General features: G+C 56.1%; 3 protein-coding genes across 5 annotated transcripts; 2 read left to right on the forward strand and 1 right to left on the reverse strand.

Annotated features, from left to right (window-relative positions):
- Positions 1-328: 328 nt before the first annotated feature.
- On the forward strand, positions 329-12,068 carry NEURL4 (neuralized E3 ubiquitin protein ligase 4; the record flags this gene model as incomplete). Of its 2 annotated transcripts, none has more annotated exons than XM_081029703.1 (28): positions 329-610; positions 1,525-1,969; positions 2,403-2,701; positions 2,869-2,980; positions 3,074-3,162; positions 3,689-3,761; positions 3,914-4,178; positions 4,426-4,607; positions 4,926-5,011; positions 5,131-5,293; positions 5,387-5,585; positions 5,677-5,753; positions 5,863-5,941; positions 6,293-6,468; positions 6,554-6,685; positions 7,095-7,240; positions 7,355-7,579; positions 7,677-7,775; positions 7,859-8,020; positions 8,223-8,387; positions 8,946-9,104; positions 9,445-9,624; positions 9,757-9,844; positions 9,938-10,045; positions 10,193-10,337; positions 10,484-10,596; positions 10,677-10,842; positions 11,389-12,068. In XM_081029703.1, the coding sequence occupies 28 exons, from the start codon at positions 329-331 to the stop codon at positions 11,591-11,593; spliced, it is 4,620 nt and encodes a 1,539-aa protein (XP_080885829.1). In that variant the 3' UTR covers positions 11,594-12,068. The 2 variants fall into 2 exon arrangements, with proteins under 2 accessions (XP_080885829.1, XP_080885830.1); XM_081029704.1 differs by having other exon boundaries at positions 6,293-6,462.
- A 258-nt stretch (positions 12,069-12,326) lies between these two features.
- Positions 12,327-15,102, forward strand: GPS2 (G protein pathway suppressor 2). Its single transcript, XM_081029750.1, has 10 exons — positions 12,327-12,769; positions 13,136-13,245; positions 13,325-13,437; positions 13,568-13,647; positions 13,739-13,821; positions 14,016-14,169; positions 14,294-14,383; positions 14,474-14,553; positions 14,641-14,736; positions 14,911-15,102. Exons 1-10 carry the CDS (start codon positions 12,676-12,678, stop codon positions 14,992-14,994), a joined length of 984 nt encoding a protein of 327 aa, XP_080885876.1. The 5' UTR covers positions 12,327-12,675; the 3' UTR covers positions 14,995-15,102.
- A 208-nt stretch (positions 15,103-15,310) lies between these two features.
- On the reverse strand, positions 15,311-20,284 carry EIF5A (eukaryotic translation initiation factor 5A). Of its 2 annotated transcripts, none has more exons than XM_081029765.1 (6): positions 19,861-20,284; positions 17,842-18,027; positions 16,607-16,711; positions 16,275-16,406; positions 16,114-16,187; positions 15,311-15,943 (listed from the first exon to the last, which is right to left on the reverse strand). In XM_081029765.1, the coding sequence occupies exons 2-5, from the start codon at positions 18,004-18,006 to the stop codon at positions 16,125-16,127; spliced, it is 465 nt and encodes a 154-aa protein (XP_080885891.1). In that variant the 5' UTR covers positions 18,007-18,027; positions 19,861-20,284; the 3' UTR covers positions 15,311-15,943; positions 16,114-16,124. The 2 variants fall into 2 exon arrangements, with proteins under 2 accessions (XP_080885891.1, XP_080885892.1); XM_081029766.1 differs by lacking the exon at positions 19,861-20,284 and adding an exon at positions 19,542-19,644.
- Between the last annotated feature and the right edge of the window lie 255 nt (positions 20,285-20,539).

The following is a 20,539-nucleotide window of genomic DNA, read 5'->3' on the forward strand; positions in this document are numbered from 1 at the left end:
TGCCCGCACCCCTCCGTCGTAAAGATGCCTGCGGCAGTCGTTTCTTCCACTGTCGCAAAAGCTCCCTGCCCAAGTCTTCACCCCTGTCGGAGCCACTCCGTCACCTTGCCGTGCCGTAAAGTAAACCTTCCCGACCCCGTCGTCCTTCTGTTCCCACCGCGGTAGTCATTAATTCCCTGGCTCGGGATGCTTCAGGGCCTGGCCGTGCCGTAAAGCATATCTGCGCTCCCCCCCCAGCCCGAGGTCCTATTCCCTCAGGGTGTCTGTGCACCGCGGTTGCCACGGTGCCGCCAAGCGCGGCTGTCGCGCGGCCCCGGCGTCAGCGGCGATGGCGGCGGGGTCGGGTGGGAGTGGGGGCTCTGGGGGAGGCCCGGGGCCGGGGCCTGGTGGGGGTGGAGGCCCTGCTGGGAGCGGCCCAGGACCGGGGTCTGGCGGGGGTCTGGGCAGCGGCGGGGAGCTGCACCCGCGCACTGGGCGCTTGGTGAGCCTGTCGGCCTGTGGGCGTACAGCGCGGCGGCAGCAGCCGGGCCAGGAGTTTAACCACGGGCTGGTGTTGAGCCGGGAACCCTTGCGCGATGGACGCGTCTTCACCGTCCGCATCGACCGCAAGGTGTGGACCGGGGGCCCCGGAATCAAAATATGGAGGGCGGTGGGAGGGGACCAGAGGGAGACGAGGTAGGACAGCCAGGTTAGCTCACATCACCGGGTACCAAGAGGGAACCGACAGTCTTAGGACATCAGGTGACGGGCAGGAAGGGAGCATGAAACAGAAACATTCAGTCTGAAGGAGAAGGAGACAAGGAGAGCTTGAGTTTTACCAAGACCCAAGAGCAGGGAAGGGACACGGGGACTCACTCACTAGAACGAATAGGGAACAGAACTTATGGAACAATTTCTGGGAGATGGAAGATGGAGAGATGTCAGAGATGTGATGGGCAGAGAAGAGAGGTAACCAAGGAAGAACAGACCATTGAAGGACAAATTCAGGGTTGGATAGGAAAGATGGGTAAGGACAACTACTTAGGGAGAAGGAGATGTATGTATGTGTTTGTGTGTAATTTAGTAAAGAGACCAGAATTTGGAAAGAGAGTGAATCTGAATGGAGCCAAAGACAGGAGAGAATTAGACCAGGGGGAAGAAAATTATGTACAAGAGCAAGGAATATGGGCACAGAGAGCTGTGAATTTGGGTGGCTGAGGAGCCACAGAGCTTAGCAAAGTTAGAGGAAGCAGGGGGCTGAAGCCAGGGAATTTGGCCATCATGCTGGGGAAAGGATTGGTATTGCAAACACTGAGTACCCACAGTACAGAGCAGAGTCGCTGGGAAGAGCAGACTAAACAATCGCTGAGACAGAGTCAAGAAAATTACTTGTGGGACTGCATCTCTGGATTAGTGTCTCATGTCTCAAGAGAACAAGCCAATTAAGCTGTCGGAGAGGTGGGTTGAGGGGTCGCAGTGTCCTGTAAAATATGGTTGCCTCGTGGGAGACCCATCCTGACCCTGTATCCATCACCCCTATTACAGGTCAACTCCTGGAGTGGCTCCATTGAAATTGGAGTGACGGCACTGGACCCCAGTGTGCTGGACTTCCCAAGCAGCGCCACTGGGCTGAAGGGGGGCTCGTGGGTAGTGTCAGGCTGCTCCGTGCTGAGGGATGGACGTTCTGTGCTGGAGGAGTATGGTCAGGACCTGGACCAGCTTGGCGAAGGGGACCGTGTGGGCGTGGAGCGTACTGTGGCAGGGGAGCTGCGGCTCTGGGTGAATGGGCGGGATTGTGGTGTGGCCGCCACAGGCCTGCCTGCTCGTGTCTGGGCTGTTGTGGACCTTTACGGCAAGTGCACCCAGATCACTGTGCTACCCTCTGAGCCAGGCTTTAGCTCTCCTACTCCCATTCCCACACCTCCCCTCGAGCCCTCTGCTCCCTATGAAGATTCTGCCTTGGCTGAACAGGGAACCTCTGGAGATGAAGGTGAGAACACAGCTAGGGCAGTAGTGGAGGGGTGGGACAGGGAATGGCTGTCGGATTGGGGGAAATGTAGTGACAAGTGACACTGGGTGTGGGCAGGGTCACTCAGACCCCTGAGTCTGTTGAAGAGAGTAGGAGCTAGAGGAGGGGTCTCCTGGCTGTGGGCCGTGCAGCAGGGGCTGAACCCTTATTCCCCTCCCATCCTGCCTGGTCCCCAGTCTTCATGGTGTCCCCAGTGCAGGCCCGGCCGGAGACATTCCCTAACAGCCTTGAGTCGCATAATGGTGAGGGCTTCAAGGAGGTTCCGGGAAGGGGAGAGGGAAATGAGGTGGACAGGGAGGGACTTCAGGAGAGGGATAGGGAGAGAACTGTAAGACTGAGGGTTTGAGGGTATAGAGCCTCATTTCAGCTTCCTTTCTTTGTCCTGCTACTATAGACTTTGGCAGCATGGAGCTATCTGAGGTGGTGAGCAATGCAATACTATCTGCCTACAATGGGGGCCTCCTAAATGTGAATCTGAGCTCCCCACCAGCAGGGGAAGGGCTGGGGTCTAGCTGTGCTGCCACCTCGCCCATCCTCACTTCCAACGATGCCCTGCTCTTTCACGAGAAGTGTGGAACTCTCATCAAACTCAGCAACAATAATAAGACGGCCGAGCGTCGCCGGCCCCTGGATGAATTCAACAATGGGGTTGTCATGACCAACCGCCCGCTCCGAGACAATGAAATGTTTGAGGTGTGCAAGATCCTGGGGTCTGGCTGGCACCTCACCCTCTGGGAGCTAAAGACGGGGCTTGATCCTTGATGTTGGAAGGGTAGAGAATGGGAAATAGCCAAGGGCTAAGGGTCCTTTCTCTGCATTTACATTCCCTGCCTCTCCCTTCTGCTAATATTTCACTCAAGATCCGCATCGACAAGCTTGTAGATAAGTGGTCAGGCTCCATTGAGATTGGTGTCACTACCCACAACCCCAACAATTTGGAATATCCAGCCACCATGACCAACCTACAGTCAGGTAACAGCCACTGCCATGGTGGGGGGCAAGGAGCTGGGGTCGCTGAGTTCAAGGAAACCCATACCCCTAACCAGGGTATTCACTTTCCCCTAGGCACCATCATGATGAGCGGCTGTGGGATTCTGACCAATGGCAAGGGCACCCGCCGGGAGTACTGCGAATTCAGTCTGGATGAGCTGCAGGTGAGGCTGGGGCACAGCCTGGGCCACTCTCCCGGGCAGTCCGGTATGCTGCATCCTTGCTTGGGCACTGCAGTCTCCTCTGTGACCTAGAGCAAGGCCCTTTATCTTTTGTCTGAAGATTCCTTCTGAGAAGGTAGGCTTCCCCCACAGGCACTCAGATTTTAGAGTCAACGGGTTTAGTTCCCTTTACTGTTTGGCCATTTGTTGTAGTGACCTGAGGCAAGAAGATTGTCCCTTTTGGTAATTTCTGCTTTTCAGAGAATGTCTAAAAAGAGCTTGTTAGGAGTGTTTCGTAGATTGTTGTGAGGGTTAAACAAGTTGATGGTTGTAAGATGACTTAACTCAGTGCCTTCTTTGCATCGAGCATTCATGGTGGTCTGAGACTCAGGAGAACTTTTTGGAGCAGTTCCCCTGTGACCTGGGATGGTGGGAAGGCTAGAGTACTGCTCTGTTCTCACAGGCCCCACGACTATCTGGAGCCTGATTGTGGATGGATTCCAGACTGTTATTTTTCTATTTTGAATAGGAGGGCGACCACATTGGTCTCACAAGGAAGTCCAACTCTGCCCTCCACTTCTTCATTAATGGCATTGATCAGGGTAAGGGGAAGCTCAGAGAGAGCTGGTGGGTCAGGGCTTTCAGTGAGTGTGGTCTGAACCGCATCTTCCTGCCTCTTTGATACTCGGTCTTCCTATACTTAACTCTTCTCCCCTCACCACCACCCCCATTCCTGTGCCCTCCACCCCCATAGGTGTGGCTACCCCATTGACACCTCCAGTGGTTTATGGTGTGGTGGACTTGTATGGGATGGCAGTGAAGGTGACCATCGTCCACAATAACAACCACAGTGACCGTCTACGCCGGAACAATGCTATTCTGCGGGCGCTGTCCCCTGAGGGTGCTCTCCGCCGTGCTGTTCCTGCTGCCCAGGCAGAACCTGAGCGCCTGCTCTTCCACCCCAACTGTGGGCAGAAGGCAGCCATCACCCACGAGGGACGCACTGCCCTGAGGCCCCAGTATGGCCCATGGGGTGGGGAGAAGCCTGCAGAAGGGGCTCTAATGGAATTGGGAGGAGTGGGGAAGTGGGAGGTAGAGGGTGTCTGGTCTGGGACATCCTGGACAGAAAAGGGGGGAGCCTTCTGGAGTGTGACGTTTATCTGGTGAACTTGGGGCAGTGGGTGTCGGGTAGGCATTGCTGGGCTAAGCTCTGGCATTCTCAGAGATCGTGTTAGGGGTCTGAGTCCCCACTTGCTGTGCCCTCAGTGCCACTGACGACTTCAATCATGGCGTGGTGCTGAGCAGCAGAGCCCTGCGGGACGGAGAGGTGTTCCAGGTGCGCATCGACAAGATGGTGGACAAATGGGCTGGCTCCATTGAGATTGGTGTCACCACCCACAATCCTGCCTACCTCCAGTTGCCCTCCACCATGACCAACTTGCGCTCTGGTGAGCTCCTAAGAAGGGCAGGGCCAGGATGGAGTCCTAGGGAGGAAGCTGTCCTCACAGCCCTGACACTTTTTCTCCAGCCCCTTTTTCACTTGTCACACTTGTCACGACTGATTCAGTGGCCGAGGAGTGACTTGTGGCCAGGGCCTGTGGCTGGCTTGGGAACAGCAGAGTTTTCTTGCCCTGTTCTTGGAGAAAGCCAACTGTCGGAGAAAAGGCAGGCTGGGCTCATGGCTTTGGGGACGGATGTGAGGACTGCTACATAAAGGAGAGGGGTCCTGGCTTCCCCCTCACGTCCTCTGCCACTCATGCCCCTAGGGACCTGGATGATGACCGGGAATGGGGTAATGCACAATGGGACAACCATCTTGGACGAGTACGGGCACAACCTGGACCGCCTCAAGGTGGGAGAGTGGGTATGCTGCCAGGCCTCAGCAGTGGGGGGGGCAGCGTGGGGCTGCTGTAGGACCAGCCCAGGCAGGGACTCTGCCTGACTCCTCACTCCAGCCCCCCTTCTTCCAAGGCAGGGGACACGGTAGGTGTGGTGCGGCGGGAGGATGGCACTCTCCACTTCTTTGTCAATGGGATGACTCAGGGCCCTGCTGCTTGGAATGTGCCCCCGGGTGTCTATGCTGTCGTGGATCTCTACGGCCAGGCGGCGCAGGCCACCATTGTGGACGACGTGGGTGAGGGCCCTGCTGGGCTGGGGCAGGAAGGTGGGGTGGCCTCGGGGCCTCAGAGACAACCGCAGGCCTAATGGGTGGTGTCCATTGTTGCAGAGGTGCCCCCAATCCCTGAGCCACTCCCTGAGGGCAATAACCAGGTGTCTCCAAGCTCCCCATCATCAGGGGCTGGGGGCTCCGACCTGCGTTTCCACCAGCTGCACGGCAGTAATGCAGTCATCACTAATGGAGGTCGTACTGCGCTCCGCCACAACTGCCGCAGCGAGTTCAATGACGCCATTGTCATTTCCAATCGGTCAGTGTCTGGACTTGCGTAACCCCACTTTCTTACTGCCCAGCCTCAGCCACCCAGTAAGGGCCTCTCTGACCACCCCTCTCTCTGGCAGGGCCTTGCGGGATGGGGAGCTGTTTGAAATTGTCATTCAGAAAATGGTGGACCGCTGGTCAGGCTCCATTGAGGCTGGTGAGGGGCACCTGTGTGTGTGTGTGTGTGTGTGTGCACGCGCGCACTGAGGGAGGTGCCGGCTGCGTATAGCTGGGGGCTTGCCTCTGACCTACCCGTCTTCTCCCAGGAGTGACCGCTATTCGGCCAGAGGACCTTGAATTCCCCAACACCATGACGGACATTGACTACGATACTTGGATGCTGAGGTTGGCCTGCGAGCTTTGGGAGACCAGCTGGGCAGGGCTGGGTGGAGCTGGCTGCGATGGGGCCTGTGGTGGCCATGGACAGTGACAGACCTAGGGGATCTGGCTGCCGCTTCTCTTCAGTTCTGGGAATCCCCCTCCCTTTCCACAGGACTCAAGCCTCCTTCCTCTCAGGGTTGTTACTGCTCTTCCCTGGCCGATATTTCAGGGACATAGGAGATAGGATTGGCTCTCAGACCTCAGATAGAGATCCCAGTCCAAGGCACTGACAGGTTCTGACAGGCAGAGACTGAGCAGGGACCTGTGTGGGGAGGAAGCTGGGAGGCTGACCTGCCCCTTTTGCCATCCCCCCAGTGGCACTGCCATCATGCAAGATGGTAACACGATGCGCAACAACTACGGGTGTGACCTTGACGCGCTGGGCACAGGTGCACGCATCGGCATGATGCGAACTGCCAAGGGCGATTTGCACTATTTCATCAACGGCCAGGACCAAGGCGCTGCCTGCTCAGGCTTGCCTCCGGGTAAAGGTGACTACCCTGTGGCTTTCGATCTGCCACTCAGCCTGGCCCACCCCGGGCTCTCAAGTGCCTGACTTCTTCCTTTCCTTCCCAGAGGTGTATGCAGTAGTGGACCTCTATGGCCAGTGTGTCCAAGTGTCCATCACCAACGCCACCGGCCCCATGGACAACAGCCTGGCGACCAGCAACACCGCCACTGAGAAGTCATTCCCCCTGCACTCCCCAGGTTCCGCCAGCAGGGAGGGAGGGTGTGCTCTGCTTGCCTGCTGTGGCCTGAGGGATACAGCTTCCAGGTCAGGGAAGCTGTTCAAAGACAGGCTGGCTGCGGCAACTACAGGCAAAGGGGAGGGAACAACCATGGTGGGAAGCAGCCAAGAAGAGGGCAGGAGGTTACTCCTGGTACACAGGGCCTGGGCACTTCCCTGCCACCAAGGGTCCAGGACACCATAAACGGGACATATCAGATTTGGGGATGAGTCTTTCTGGGGTGAAAAGAGGTGTCAGAGATCTTGAAGGAGTAATGGCAGATGGGACCTCTGTTAACTTCCTGTTTCACCTGAAAGTTTTGCTCTATATCCTATCTGAAGCTTGTTGCCCCAATCCTACCCCTACCTCTGACTCTTATCTTTCCACAGTGGCTGGTGTGGCTCACCGATTCCACAGTACTTGCGGCAAGAACGTCACTCTGGAGGAGGACGGTGCGAGGGCGGTGCGTGCAGCTGGTTATGCACATGGCCTCGTCTTCAGCACCAAGGAGCTCAAGACTGAGGAAGTCTTTGAGGTGGGTTGTGGAGATCTAACAAAAGAGGCTGCCAGGCCCTTCACAGCAGGGCCAGGCTGCCTCCTCCCGTCCTGTCCCCAGCTGATGCCAGCTGATATTTTCCTTCTCACACAGGTGAAAGTAGAAGAGCTGGATGAGAAGTGGGCAGGTTCCCTCCGGCTAGGGCTGACCACACTAGCGCCAGGGGAGATGGGGCCTGGGGCAGTCGGTGGCCCTGGGCTGCCTCCCTCCCTGCCAGAGCTCCGGACTAAGACCACCTGGATGGTGTCCAGCTGTGAAGTGAGGCGTGACGGGCAGCTCCAGAGGATGAACTATGGCCGGAACCTGGAGAGGCTCGGGGTGAAGCCCTTGGATCCAGGGACAAAGGATGGGGTGGGAGTGCGAGTGGCAGGGAGAGGTGGGCTGAGCATTTGTCTTTGTCTCACCATGGTTCTAGGTGGGGAGCCGTGTGGGCATTCGGCGGGGGGCAGATGACACGATGCACATCCTGGTGGATGGAGAGGACATGGGGCCTGCAGCCAGCGGCATTGCCAAGGTAGATCCAAGACTTGCCTTGGGCTCTGGGAGTGAGGTTGAGGTCTTCCACTCATCCACTTCCTCGGTCTTTTGTGCCCCCAGAATGTGTGGGCTGTGTTGGATCTGTACGGGCCAGTTCGGAGTGTGTCTATTGTCAGCTCCACGAGGCTGGAGGAGCCAGAAGGCACCCAGCCTCCATCCCCCAGCTCAGACACCGGAAGTGAGGGCGAGGAGGACGACGAGGGCGAGGAGCATGGCCTGGGAGTAAGAGGCTGCGGCAGGGCCCTCTGGGCACATGGATGAGTGGTGGGTGGGCCATTGGCCACCAGGTCATTTTGGGGTTCTCTGATCCTGTCCTGGATGGGCAGAGGCCTATGTGCAAGCTCTGTGTGAGCTTGCCACTCCACTGGGATGACTTGGGCCTCACCTGGGCAAACCCAGTAGCTCAGTCTCTCCTCCATACCAGGGCCAAGATCAAGTGGCCATTATGCCTACAGCCCTCGAGTTCCTGGAAAACCATGGGAAGAATATCCTCTTGTCCAATGGGAACCGTACAGCTACACGGGTGGCCAGCTACAATCAGGGCATTGTTGTCATCAGCCAGCCCCTAGTGCCCCAGCTTCTGGTGCAGGTGGGCCTCACCTCCCTATCCCCAGCAACTCGCTCAGGTGACCCAGGGCCAATCCTCTTGGAGCAAGGCTTTTCCAGGTTGAGGACATTGTGGAAAGCAAGCCCCTTGGATGAGCTTCCTGGGCTTTTGTTCATACTTTGTGGTGGGAGTTGCTGGTCGGTAACCAGTAAGCGCCCACCTGATGACTGTAGCGAGGGAAACGGGAGAGCTGGGGGATGGTCCAGGGAAGCCACCAGATCCTATGTGGGCACAGGGAGGGCTTTCCAGAGGAGGGGCCTTTCTGCTGCAAGTTAAGAGATGTTAGTGTTGGCCAGGGGAAGGAAGTCGCTAGGGACAAGAATCCTACAGAGTCAACAACAAAACCAAGGCTGAAAGAAGGGAAGAAACAACTGAATTTGCAGTTTCCAGGTCTTCAAGCATCAGAAGGGGCAGCATCCCAGGCCACACTCTGGGAGGTGTTATCTTCCCTCCCTGGCTGGGGTGAGGAGTATAGGTCTGCTGCGTGGGTGGCCTCTTCCCAAGAGGCCATGACTGGGAAATAGTTGCCTTCTTCCCCAGGTGCGGATAGATTTCCTGAACCGGCAGTGGACATCGTCCCTTGTCCTGGGAGTCATCACCTGCCCACCTGAGAGGCTCAACTTCCCTGCTTCTGCCTGTGCCCTCAAACGGGCAGCCTGGCTGCTCCGGGGACATGGGGTCTTCCACAATGGCCTCAAGGTGTGTAGGGAGCAGAGAGCCGGGAGGGGTCCTGAGCTCTGGAGGTAGGATCACAGGTATAAAGGGGCCCTGTAGTGGGTGGACTCACACAAGGCCGTGAGTGTCATTACCTGGACAGTCTTGGGCTTACTGCCTCTTATCGCCCTGCCATTGAGAATGTTGCAGTGGTAGGAAAGAGGAGGCAAAGTCTAGGTCATTGAAGCAGTGGGTGGAGCCCAGGCAGTGGGCAAGTATGAAAGCAAAGCGCAGGGACTGGCGACCTGAAACAGAGTGAAGGGTGGGGGTGGCTGCTTCTGGTGGGAGTCTGATCCCTGGGACGACAGTAGGTCTTTCCTCCTAGATCTGTGAGAAGTTTGGGCCAAATCTGGACACATGTCCTGAAGGCACCATCCTGGGACTGCGGCTAGACAGCTCTGGGGGGCTGCACCTCCTTGTCAATGGAATGGACCAGGGGGTGGCTGTGCCAGATGTCCCCCAGCCCTGCCATGCGCTTGTGGACCTCTATGGGCAGTGTGAGCAGGTTAGTGACAATGGAAGTAGGGAGGAGGGGGTGCCTGGTTCCTGGGAGATGGCTGTCCAAGTAAAGGAGAGGTTTGTGGGCCAAGGAGGGGCTCAGCAGGCTCTAGAGGCTGACCACCCCTCTTTTCTGCAGGTGACAATTGTGAACCCTGAACCAGGGGCTGCTAGTGGGAAGAGTGTTGGAACCCAAGGGGACATGGAGAAAGCCGACATGGTGGATGGTGAGCCAGCCCAAAGGGACCAGGATCCTACCCCACGCCACCCCATACTTCTAGCCCCATTTCCGGTCATCTGTGCCCCCTCTGTTCCCTCAGGGATCAAGGAGAGTGTGTGTTGGGGTCCACCGCCTGCTGCCAGCCCTCTCAAGAGCTGCGAGTACCATGCTCTTTGTTCCCGTTTCCAAGAACTGCTGCTGCTTCCTGGTGAGTTCCCAGCCCCCCAGAACTTGCCTCATTCCCTGGCCCAGTGCAGGGCCCTGCCCAGATTCCTGGAGACCAGTTGGAAGAAGGCCGTGTGGTTGAGACGCAGGGTGGGAGCCAGAGCACCAAGTACCACTCATTCTCCCACAGAGGATTATTTCATGCCTCCACCGAAGCGTAGCCTGTGCTACTGTGAGTCTTGCCGGAAGCTGCGAGGGGATGAGGCCCACAGGCGCCGTGGGGAGCCTCCCCGGGAATACGCCCTGCCCTTTGGCTGGTGCAGGTTCAACCTCAGGTATGGATGGGACAGAGTCGTGTGTGTCTCCCTTACTGTTCTTGAGAAAGGAGGGTCCCAAGAGGGTGCGTGGAAGAAGTGACAGAACTTTTATCTAGGCGATGACCTTGGGGAGCCCGTGACCTTTGTCCTTTCTGCCCACCTAGGGTGAATCCCCGCCTGGAGGCTGGAACACTAACCAAGAAGTGGCACATGGCGTATCATGGGAGCAACGTGGCAGCTGTCCGGAGGGTGCTGGACCGAGGAGAGTTGGGAGCAGGTACCGTAGCTCCAGCAGAGTCAAGGCAGGCTGGGCCTCTGGGTTACAGTAGGCCTACCCTGACCCCGCTCTCCTCATAGGCACTGCCTCCATCCTGAGCTGCCGGCCCTTGAAGGGAGACCCTGGGGGAGGGTTTGAGGAGCCTGGCGAGAACTGCGCACCTTCTCGGGAGGAGCAGCCCCCCCCAGTGCTGCTTTCTCCCTCCCTCCAATATGCTGGGGCTGAGACCCTGGCATCCAAAGTGCAGTGAGTACACGGGAGGGGGCCCCAGGGCCACTTGGGTCTCCATGATTTGCCCTCCCTTTCCCTACCTGGTTTTGCTAGTTCCTCAGTTTCCACCCCAGCCCTTTCCTCACATAATCCTTGAATAAATGCCACTTCTTTCATGTTATCTGTGAACAAAAAAGGGAACCTTGCTCTTGTATAACTTATATTTTTCTCTCTAGAATGTTTATGGATAATATTCAGTATATTGAAAAGTGACAAGTGATATGGAAACAGAAAAAGTGGAGTGGGGTAAATGGATCAAATGTGCAGTTGGAGCAGGTATATTAAATAGGGTAGTCAGGGTAGACATCAAGGTGAGATTTGAGCAGACTGGAGAAGGAGGTGAGGGAGTTAGCTGAGGCGGCATTGGGAGGAGGACCATTTGGAAGAGAGAGAAGAGCTAGAGCCAACTCCCTACAAGGTGGGAGTGATTCCTGGGAACAGGGAGGCGGTGGTTGCATTTAGAAGGGGAAGACGTGACAGGCCAGAGGCCTCACTGCCCTATTTCTGCTTCTTGCCTGACAGATTCCGGGACCCCAAATCCCAGCGGACACACCAGGCCCAGGTGGCATTCCAGGTGTGTGTGCGCCCTGGCTCCTATACCCCAGGCCCTCCTTCCGCTGCCCTCAGAGAACCTCCTGACCCTCACTTCAGCCGAGCCGAACTTGAATGGGTAACCAAGGAGAAGGGGGCCACACTCCTCTATGCCCTGCTGGTACGGGTAGAATGAAGGGTGAGAGCTCACTACCACAAGCACAGTTGGGCCATGGGCCCATGGACTCGAGTGATGACTGCCTCCACCTCATTCCAGTGACCCATGGCATGCACGGTGCTCAGCTTGGCGGATGCACAAGAGTATGTAGGCAGGCTCTGATTTAGATGGGAGTGGAGCACATCTCCATGTCCAGGGCCCTTGAACATTCTCTGAGGTGAGGGAGCTTGTGAGGAGCCCGGCTCCAGGCCCTGGGTAACCCCGCCTCGTGCACTGATTTGGGGAACACGACTCCCTGTGACTCCCTCCCCTGTATCACTTAATTTATTTCCGTTTTGTTCCTCATTACTGTGAATCCCAGAGGAGTCTCCCTGTGTCCCCCATGAAGCTGCTTTTTCCGGGAGCCACCGGGCGGGAGCGGGGAAGGTGGGGCCCTCTGTACAGTTGTTATGACTCTGATTTCTAAGGAGCCAATAAACACGGTCTCAAAGCACCCGCCTCGCCTGTCTCTCACGCGCCCCTCGGGGATCCGCGACCGGCCCAGTTAGGGACCCACGGTGGAACCATTGCTAGCTCTGAGCATCTCGCGCGGCTGGCGCCAGGCCAGGAAGCAGCGCCCGGGGGTGGACGGCGCGGGGCCGGCGTAGCGGAGGGCTTTGGACGTCACAGGCACCCGTCCCTTTCGCTTCCGGCTTTTCCTCCCCGCCCAATCCGCGAGGGCTACAGCTCTGACCCCGGAAGGATTAATTCCAGTTGCCGGATGTGACGCAGTAGCCAAAGTGCGCAGTAGGCCGCGGAGAAAGCGTAGAGAAGGCGGGTAGGAAGGGGCTGGCGCCCGGGCTGGCCGGGGAGAGGACGCGAGTGTCGAGACCTGAGACCCCTGCCCCGCCCGCGCGCGCGGACGCGCCGAAGCCGAGGCGGGTGAACGGGCCAGGCCGGGCCCAGGCTCCGGACACGTGATCGGGGCGGCGAGCGGGCTTCCGCCTTCGCGGACCCTGCGCGATCCACCCTGAGCGCCCGCCTTCTCGCAGGCCTGGTCCGAGGTCTGGCAGTCTGCAGCAGAGCCGGGCACGCACAGTTGGAGCGTCTCCAGCAGCACCATGCCTGCGCTCCTGGAGCGCCCCAAGCTTTCCAACGCCATGGCAAGGGCGTTGCACCGGCACATCATGATGGAGCGGGAGCGCAAGCGGCAAGGTGAGTTGGGGCCAAAGCGGGAGGACAGTCGCCCAGGGCGGCACCGCTATCCCAGGGCTGACCCCCATCCCGGGACAGACCAGTACAGCGGCGGCCGGAGCTAAAGGAGGGGTGGAACAGTCCTGTTGTGGTGGGAGTTTAAATCGCCGGTTCTAAACTGTAGAACCCTTCAGCTGGGAAGGACCTTGGAGAGCACCTAGTGAAACGTCCCTCTCCCTTTACCCTGTTGCGGTGATGGGAGAGGCCTGCCCTCTCAAGAGCAGAAAGGAGCACTGGGATAACCAGTTTTTGCTCGTCGTCAGTCCCTAACGTTCTAATTATTTTAACCACCCTGCCCCTTCACCATTTTGTCTAACTCTCCTCCAGAGGAAGAAGAGGTGGACAAGATGATGGAACAGAAGATGAAAGAAGAGCAGGAGAGAAGGAAGAAAAAGGAGATGGAGGAGAGAATGTCACTAGAGGAGACCAAAGAACAAGTATGTAGTCCCTTGATTTCTCCCAGTTCTTTCTTCCTTTGGCTCTCCTGCCTTTATCTCCTCTCCCTTCCTTTCTCAGATCCTGAAGTTGCAAGAGAAGCTTTTGGCCCTACAGGAAGAGAAGCACCAGCTTTTCCTGCAGCTCAAGAAAGTTTTGCATGAGGAAGAAAAACGGAGGCGAAAGGAGCAGAGGTGGGATTGGAGAGCTAAAATTAAAATTGGGAGCAAAGTATAACTGGCATCATGTAACAAAAGATCAGTGTTTAATGGCAAAAGAGGGGGCACTTGTCCTTGATTTTGACCTTTCTTTCTTTCACTCCAGTGACCTGACCACTCTGACATCAGCTGCATACCCACAGGGCCTGACTGTTCACACAGGAACTCATCTCCTCAGTATGCAAGGTGAGGATTAAAGAAACCACTGGTCAGAATGGGCCCTCCTAGGACTTGTAGACTCCCATTTCAGCATCACGAAGCCCCTCTTCCTCTCTAGGGAGCCCTGGAGGACACACTCGCCCAGGTACCCTCATGGCAGCTGACAGAGCCAAACAGATGTTCGGACCCCAAGTGCTTACAGTAAGAGTAGGATTGGGTGTCTGGCCCATTTTTCCGCTACTACTTCCACCCAGACCCAGGCATCCTTACTAAACCAATATTCAAGTCATGAGTGTAACATAGATTTAACTGTACAGGGAAAAATGGAGCATACACAAATCAGTTGCTACTTTCAAGGAGTTTCCAGATAGTAAGGTGTCATTCTCCCTCTTTAGACCCGGCACTATGTGGGCTCAGCAGCTGCTTTCGCAGGGACCCCAGAGCATGGGCAATTCCAAGGCAGCCCAGGCGGTGCCTATGGGACTGCTCAGCCCCCACCTCACTATGGACCCACTCAACCCGCCTATAGTCCTAGTCAGCAGCTCAGAGGTGAGTGGTGGAAAAAGGTGGGGTGAGGGGGCGGTGGGACTCTTTCCTCAAGGCCCAGAGGGAGTAGTATTTGTTATAAACAGTAAAAGAAGGTTCTAATGGCTGTGCCTCCTGCCTTTCTTAGCACCTTCAGCGTTTCCTGCAGTACAGTACCTGTCTCAGCCCCAGCCACAGCCCTATGCCGTGCACAGCCACTTTCAGCCCACTCAGACAGGTGATTATACCCCACGCAGGGGACCAAGTTCCATGGGTCCTCCCTTCTCCATTCACTAACTCATTTCACACACCCTTCTTCCCCACTTAGGGTTCCTCCAGCCTGGTAGTGCTCTGTCCTTACAAAAGCAAATGGAACATGCTAACCAGCAAACTGGCTTCTCTGACTCAGTGAGTGTGGAGCCTTGGGCGGTCAGGGGAAGGGCTATGCTAAGGGGAGCCCCAGGCTGCCTCAGGTCTTGACTCTGTTCTCTGCAGTCCTCCCTGCGCCCCATGCATCCCCAAGCGCTGCATCCAGCCCCTGGACTCCTTGCCTCCCCCCAGCTCCCCGTGCAGATGCAACCAGCAGGAAAGGTAAGGCTGGGAATCATACCTGTCACAATCCTTACACTATGGGAGAAAACAGGATTGGGTAGGACAGGTGGCCCAGTCCTGTTCTTTCCCCCTTCTTCCTTTGGGGGTGGTTCTAAGGGTGTAAGGAAGGGAAGAGTGCGCACACTGACAAAACCCTTCTTCCACCACCACCAGTCAAGCTTTGCAGCTACCAGCCAACCGGGCCCTCGGCTCCCTTTCATCCAGCACAGCCAGAACACGCGATTCTACCACAAGTGACCATCAAATTTTATCATCAGCCTCATTCCCAACCCCCCACCATGGGCGAAGGTCCCCAGTGTGCTGTAGTAGTCCCAGGCCAATAAAATCTACCTGCCATTACCTGTGGCTGCTTGTTTGTGTTGCCTCCCACCTGGACTAGGCCAGGGCTGCTTGGATGGTGGGGGGTGGCTAGCAAGTCCATTGTAAATCAGTGGGGCAGTGGGCTGTAATGAACTCAGTGACACAGTTCAATCTGTAATCTATTTCTGGTTTTCAAATTTACCTTTTAAGTCAGCAAATACCCATTTATTCAAAGAAGCATCCAAGTTGGGGCTTCATATTAAACTTGTAGTTTTATTCAGGTTTGATTTTAACAAATGTGTCGGGGAGAGAGCCCACAGGAAAGGGTGATGCCCATAGGGGCAGGGCCCTCCCAGATGCCTGAGGAGGGAGCAGGTCCCCTCCCCTCTCCTCCTCTTCTCTCCCCAGCTAAAGGGATTTGGGGAGAGACATAGGTGGGGAGGGGGCTGGTCCCCAGTCTGTGGGGGTGGTGCTTGGGATAAAGGGCTATGGGGAAACAAGGGATCAGACTGAGGATGAGTGGGGGAAGGGCACAAGGACCATTTGCCAGAATCCACAGCTCTCTGATTCCAGAATTAAAAAAAAAAAAAAAAAAAAAAAAAAAAAAATACTAAACCACAAGCAGCACCCACCCCTTCTCCCCTACCAGGGCTGTAGTGCGAGGGGAGAAGAGGAGGGCAGCTTCACCGAGGCCATGGCTCGCTCCTGGCCAAGGGAGCAGGGTGAAGGGCAGGGGCTCCCCGACAGATTGAAGGGGTGGGGAAAACCAAAATAAAACGTCAAATAAATCGTATAGGAGTCCAGCCAAGTGCCCCGCCAGAGGTGGGCCAGGCTGGGGCAGGGGGCCTCTGCAGGCGCCAGGATCACTGCTGCCACCACCACCACCCTGGGTAGGAAAAAGAAACCAGGTAAGACAGGAAAACACCTTCAACAGGAAAAAGGGTGAGGACGATGCTGGGGCCAGAAAGTAAGCCTAGAAGAATTAAAACTAAAGCAACTCTTTGATGGGGACAACAAAGTATGTGGAAGAGACTGAGGGGAGTTTGTCACACTCACCTGGGAGCCAGTTATTTTGCCATAGCCTTGATTGCAACAGCTGCCTCCTCTGTCATGGCAGACAGCACCGTAATCTGGGGGAACAAGTGAGAGAGTCAGAAGTCTGAGCTCAGAGATGAAGCACAAAGAGGAAAGCTGGGCACGAGAGGGGGACTATATACCAGGATCTCCTCTCCACAGTCATACTTCTGTTCAATCTCCTTGCCAAGGTCTCCCTCAGGCAGACGAAGGTCCTCTCGCACCTCCCCGCTATCTTGGAGCAGTGATAGATACCCATCCTGGATGCCAATCAGCTGGGGGCAGATAGGGAAGGAAGCTGAAGGTTGAGGATAAGAGGTCTGATAGACAACCTGGGGTGGCAAACTACTAACACCAAATACTCTCTCCTGCCATTTCCCTCCTCTCGCAGCACAAGCTCTTCTGGTCAATCTGTATTGCCCTCACCACCCCCCACCCAACCACTAACCCATCTATACCCAGACCATCTACATACCTGGAAATCATTCCTTTTGATGTTGGGAACATCCATATTATGAGTTGATGGACAGATATCTTCATATTTCTTCCCAGTAAAGATGTCAATACCAACCAGGTGGACCTGTGTGTATGCATCACATCAAAAGAGAAACCCAACCAAACTAGAACGGAGGAGATAAAGGCTCAAGTTGTGTCTGCTGGTAAGAGAAATCAAACTACATTGTAAGGGCAAAGAGTAGGGAAGTTGGAAATGAACCATGGAGTCAAGAAAGAAATACTAAAGCCTGTAAAAGAACCGGAGGCCAAAAGATCACCACTGAGATTGGGGTTGGTAACACAAGGGAAACGAGGCCAGGCTTGGAGCAGTCAGTTATTTACATTGAAAAATAAGAGGCTAAGAGCCTAAAGGAGTAGGAGGAGTCTAGATAAAAGTTTAAAAGAAGTGTCTGGACAACAGCATAAAAGGCTGAAAACTTGGGAAGTAAAGGTAGAAAGGAAAGATCAGAGAAAACAGGAAGGACTGAGAAAGGAAGAGAGCTGGAAAAAAAAAAATGACTTGGGGGAGACCAAAAAAAACTAAGCAATTAGGAAACAAGGAAACCAGAACACAGAAAGATCTAAGACATGAGGGGATAACCTAGGATGAATGCCAAGCCAAGATAGAAAAACTGATGAGGGAATAAAATCACGAGAAATCCAAAAGGGAGGAACCAGGTTAAATTTTTGAGGAAAAAGAAAAGTCTAAAGTGATAAGGAAAGCACTAGCAAGAAATGTTAGGACCCAAGAAAGCAAGGAGACACTCAAGGAGCTCCAGGAAAGGGAGCAGAGAAGTGATTTGGAAAGTCAGAGGTACAGTGGCCCTCTTTAGGGAAGGCTGCATTCTGTGTTAGGATTGGAGAAACCATGGGCAAAACAAAGAGAACCTACAAAAACTCAAGGGAATAAAGACAGAAAAATTGAAAGCCAGGAATAAGGAGGAGCAGCTGAATAGCCAGAGCATAAAGGACCACCAACAGATGTTAGAGATGGGGAGAGGTGTTACCAGAGAATAATGGTGGAAAGGGCTCAAGGCTGGGGAGCAAGTGTAGTTGAAAGGTATCCAGGGCTGAGTGCTGAACAAGAGGGATTAGATGGTAGGTAAGCAAAGAGCTAAAGAAAGTACAGAACTAGGATTGATGACAACTTGCTGCCAGGAGCCCCGTGGACATGGGAGGTGTGGGAAAGGCAAGATGTGGAGGTGAAATTCTAACCTTGGCGTGGCCGTGCTTGCCAGTCTTGGAGGTGGACATCTCCACGATCTTACATGGCCGGCCTTTGAGCACCACAAAGCCATTCTTACGTAATGCTGAGCACTGCATTGGGAAGGTGGCTGAGGCCCCTGCATCTCCTGTCTCGAAGTCCAAATCATCTGCCATTTTAAGAGGCTTCGATTCCAACTAGAGTCAAGAAGAGAACTAGGGTAAGAATGGGAGGTTAACAGGGCCTCCAATTTATCCCACTCCTCTGGAAACATTGCTTCATTTTCTTCCCAGCTGTTTATGTCCAAGTTCCTAGACTAAATACTGACTGGAATCACAAATACTTAAAAAACTAGTGTGTTGGGGGAAACAAGCTGGGTCCCCACCCCAAATGAAAGCAAAGGGAAGCTTGGGAAAGGAAGTCTCAGGGCATTAGGATGCTAAATGTCTGAGGTGGGCAAAGGCCTAATCCCTGGGAGGGGGAGGACTCAGGTGTTACTAGCCACTGAAACCAGCCACCCCTCTTCCCGGTACATAACCACGGCTATAATTAGGTGAGCAGCAATGAGCAAGCAAAAGGGCGGGGCTAATGTGGAGGGGAGAAGGGAGGGTGGAGACCAGAGGACAGGGCCCCACCCGGCTGTTACACCCCCCCACCCTATCCACACACAAGCTAGTCATTGGTACAGGAAACCACAAGGCCTCTTTGGGGGATTCCCGCCTCTCCAACATGCATTTGCAGATGCAGCCGAAGGGGAGAAAATAAAGTTGTTTTCTCACTGTTCCCCCCGCCCAACAAACACGTCGATCTCGTTTCCCAAAGGGAACCGAGGAACCCAGCCTCTCCTCCAGGGCCCTCCCACTTTTCCCAAGATGCATCAGTCCTGTAGGGTTTTCAGGCCCGGCCTGTAAGTCAGTAGAAAGTGGGGATTGGGGAATGACAATAAAATGAAAGCAAAAAGCTGGTAGTAGTGAGTAGTATAACTTATACTAGGCTACTAGAGTTAAGGACTCTAAAACCAGGAACTCCCCAAACTGGCACATCGAGGAAGACAGTGACAAGGTGAAGAGCACCTATCACAGCAGGGAACTCTTTTGCCCGGGACTTTAAGCTGCTGTCGGCATGACTGAGAAGAGTTGGGTTCCTGTCCAATCGCCCTCAATTTCCCCATTTCTCTGGTCTTCCAGCACGGAAGAGTGCCACTTACACCTGGCCGGCCCCTTCACTTCACGCGAGGATTGGAGTTAAGCCCCAAGGGCCCACGAGGTGGAGGAAGGCTAACATATGCCTGCACCAGGATCTCCCGGGTGATCAGGCTCCGGGCCACAGGCTTCTCCCACTCTTCAAAATTCCAAGCTCCCCTAGGCGCCCGCGAGGACCTGCTGTCAGCCGCGCAGAGGGTTGCCGGCTCCCGCCCACCATGTGGCCGCCCGGGGCTTCCGGTGGCCCGGACCTGGGGGGAGGGGTCCCCGCGCTGCCATGCGGGCCCCGTCCACGCTCGGCCATGCGGCCTCCGACCCCGAGGGCAGGATCCCGTGAGGGTACTTCCGGTGCCGCGGCTGCCCCCTCCTCAAAGGCCGCGCCAGGCCGGAGCTACGCCGCTTCCCACCCCTCCGCCGGCCGCCAGCCCCCCCCAGTGCCCTCTCACCGAATAGCCCCCTCCCCCACCTCACGTGGCCGCGCGGCTCCCGGTTCTCAACCGCCCAGGTACCTTTGCCTCCGCGGGCCGATCTAGCCCCCGGCCCTCGCCCCGGCGTGGCCGCCCAGCGGCCTCTCCCGCGTGGCGGCCTCACGGCTCGCCGTCCCCCGCCCTGCGTCGCTCCAACGTCACCCGTCAGGCCCCAACCGTCACCCCGCGCGCCAACCCGAGCGCGCGCCCGCGCCTTCCCGCACCTCACTGCTCACTGACCGGACCCCGTGCAGCGGCCGCTGCCGCTCCCCTTTACCCCCTCCCCGACCCCCACGCAGTTCCATCTCTACTCCCAAGCCAGAGCCAGGGTTCCGCGCACGCGCTCCCTGCCCGTTCTCACCTCGCGCGAACGCACTGACTTGACCCCGTCCGCTCGCCGCGAGCCCAACCGCTGCCTCCGAGCCCACTGCCGCCGCCGCCGCCTCTACCGCCGCCGCCGCTGCTGCACACGGGTCTTAGTACGCAGGCGCCGACTCCCCACTGACCAACCAAGCAGCCCTGTGACAGCCGCGCAAGCGTGCTATCTAGCTCCGCCGCCCTCCACCCCCGCACTGCGCAAGCGCACAGACCTTCCGCGAGCTCCACCCTCCCTCCCACCTACCCATCCAATGACGCGCTACGTGATCCCGCCCCTCACAGATCTTGAGTTCTGCCCACCAGTAGGCAACGCGCAGGCGCGCCCGGTGTTTTAATCCCTTCACCCTCCTCTTTCCTCCCCGTGATAGACCATTAGCTCTACCGGACAGTCCTTGCGCCTGCGCAATAAGGAGCCCTATACTCAACACCCTCTAAGAAAACGCCTCGGCCTCAGGACGCATGCGTGTTGGGGAATCCTGACCGCCCCTTCCACCTCAGACGTCGTCTGTACGCCGGATGTTGAAAAGACCACGCCACTGTATCGCTTGTCTCGTCTAAACGCATGCGTCATAGGAAACGCCCCACCTTGGCTTTAACAGGACTTCACTCACACGTTTCAGAAAACTTGCGTTGTGGGGTGGGCCCCTTGTTTCAAAACCCAT

The sequence above is a fragment of the Rhinolophus hipposideros genome (genome assembly GCF_964194185.1).
Source record: "Rhinolophus hipposideros genome assembly, chromosome: 20".
Classification (NCBI taxonomy): domain Eukaryota; kingdom Metazoa; phylum Chordata; class Mammalia; order Chiroptera; family Rhinolophidae; genus Rhinolophus; species Rhinolophus hipposideros.

Coding starts and splice junctions, on each gene's coding strand:
- EIF5A (XM_081029765.1), bottom strand. CDS start 18,006: ATGGCAGATGATTTGGACTTCGAGACAGGAGATGCAGGGGCCTCAGCC. Junction 16,712..17,841: donor GCAAGCACGGCCACGCCAAG/GTTAGAATTTCA, acceptor GCATACACACAG/GTCCACCTGGTTGGTATTGA. Junction 16,188..16,274: donor ACTGTGGAGAGGAGATCCTG/GTATATAGTCCC, acceptor TTGTTCCCCCAG/ATTACGGTGCTGTCTGCCAT.
- GPS2 (XM_081029750.1), top strand. CDS start 12,676: ATGCCTGCGCTCCTGGAGCGCCCCAAGCTTTCCAACGCCATGGCAAGG. Junction 13,246..13,324: donor TAGAGGAGACCAAAGAACAA/GTATGTAGTCCC, acceptor TTCCTTTCTCAG/ATCCTGAAGTTGCAAGAGAA. Junction 13,648..13,738: donor TCATCTCCTCAGTATGCAAG/GTGAGGATTAAA, acceptor CTTCCTCTCTAG/GGAGCCCTGGAGGACACACT.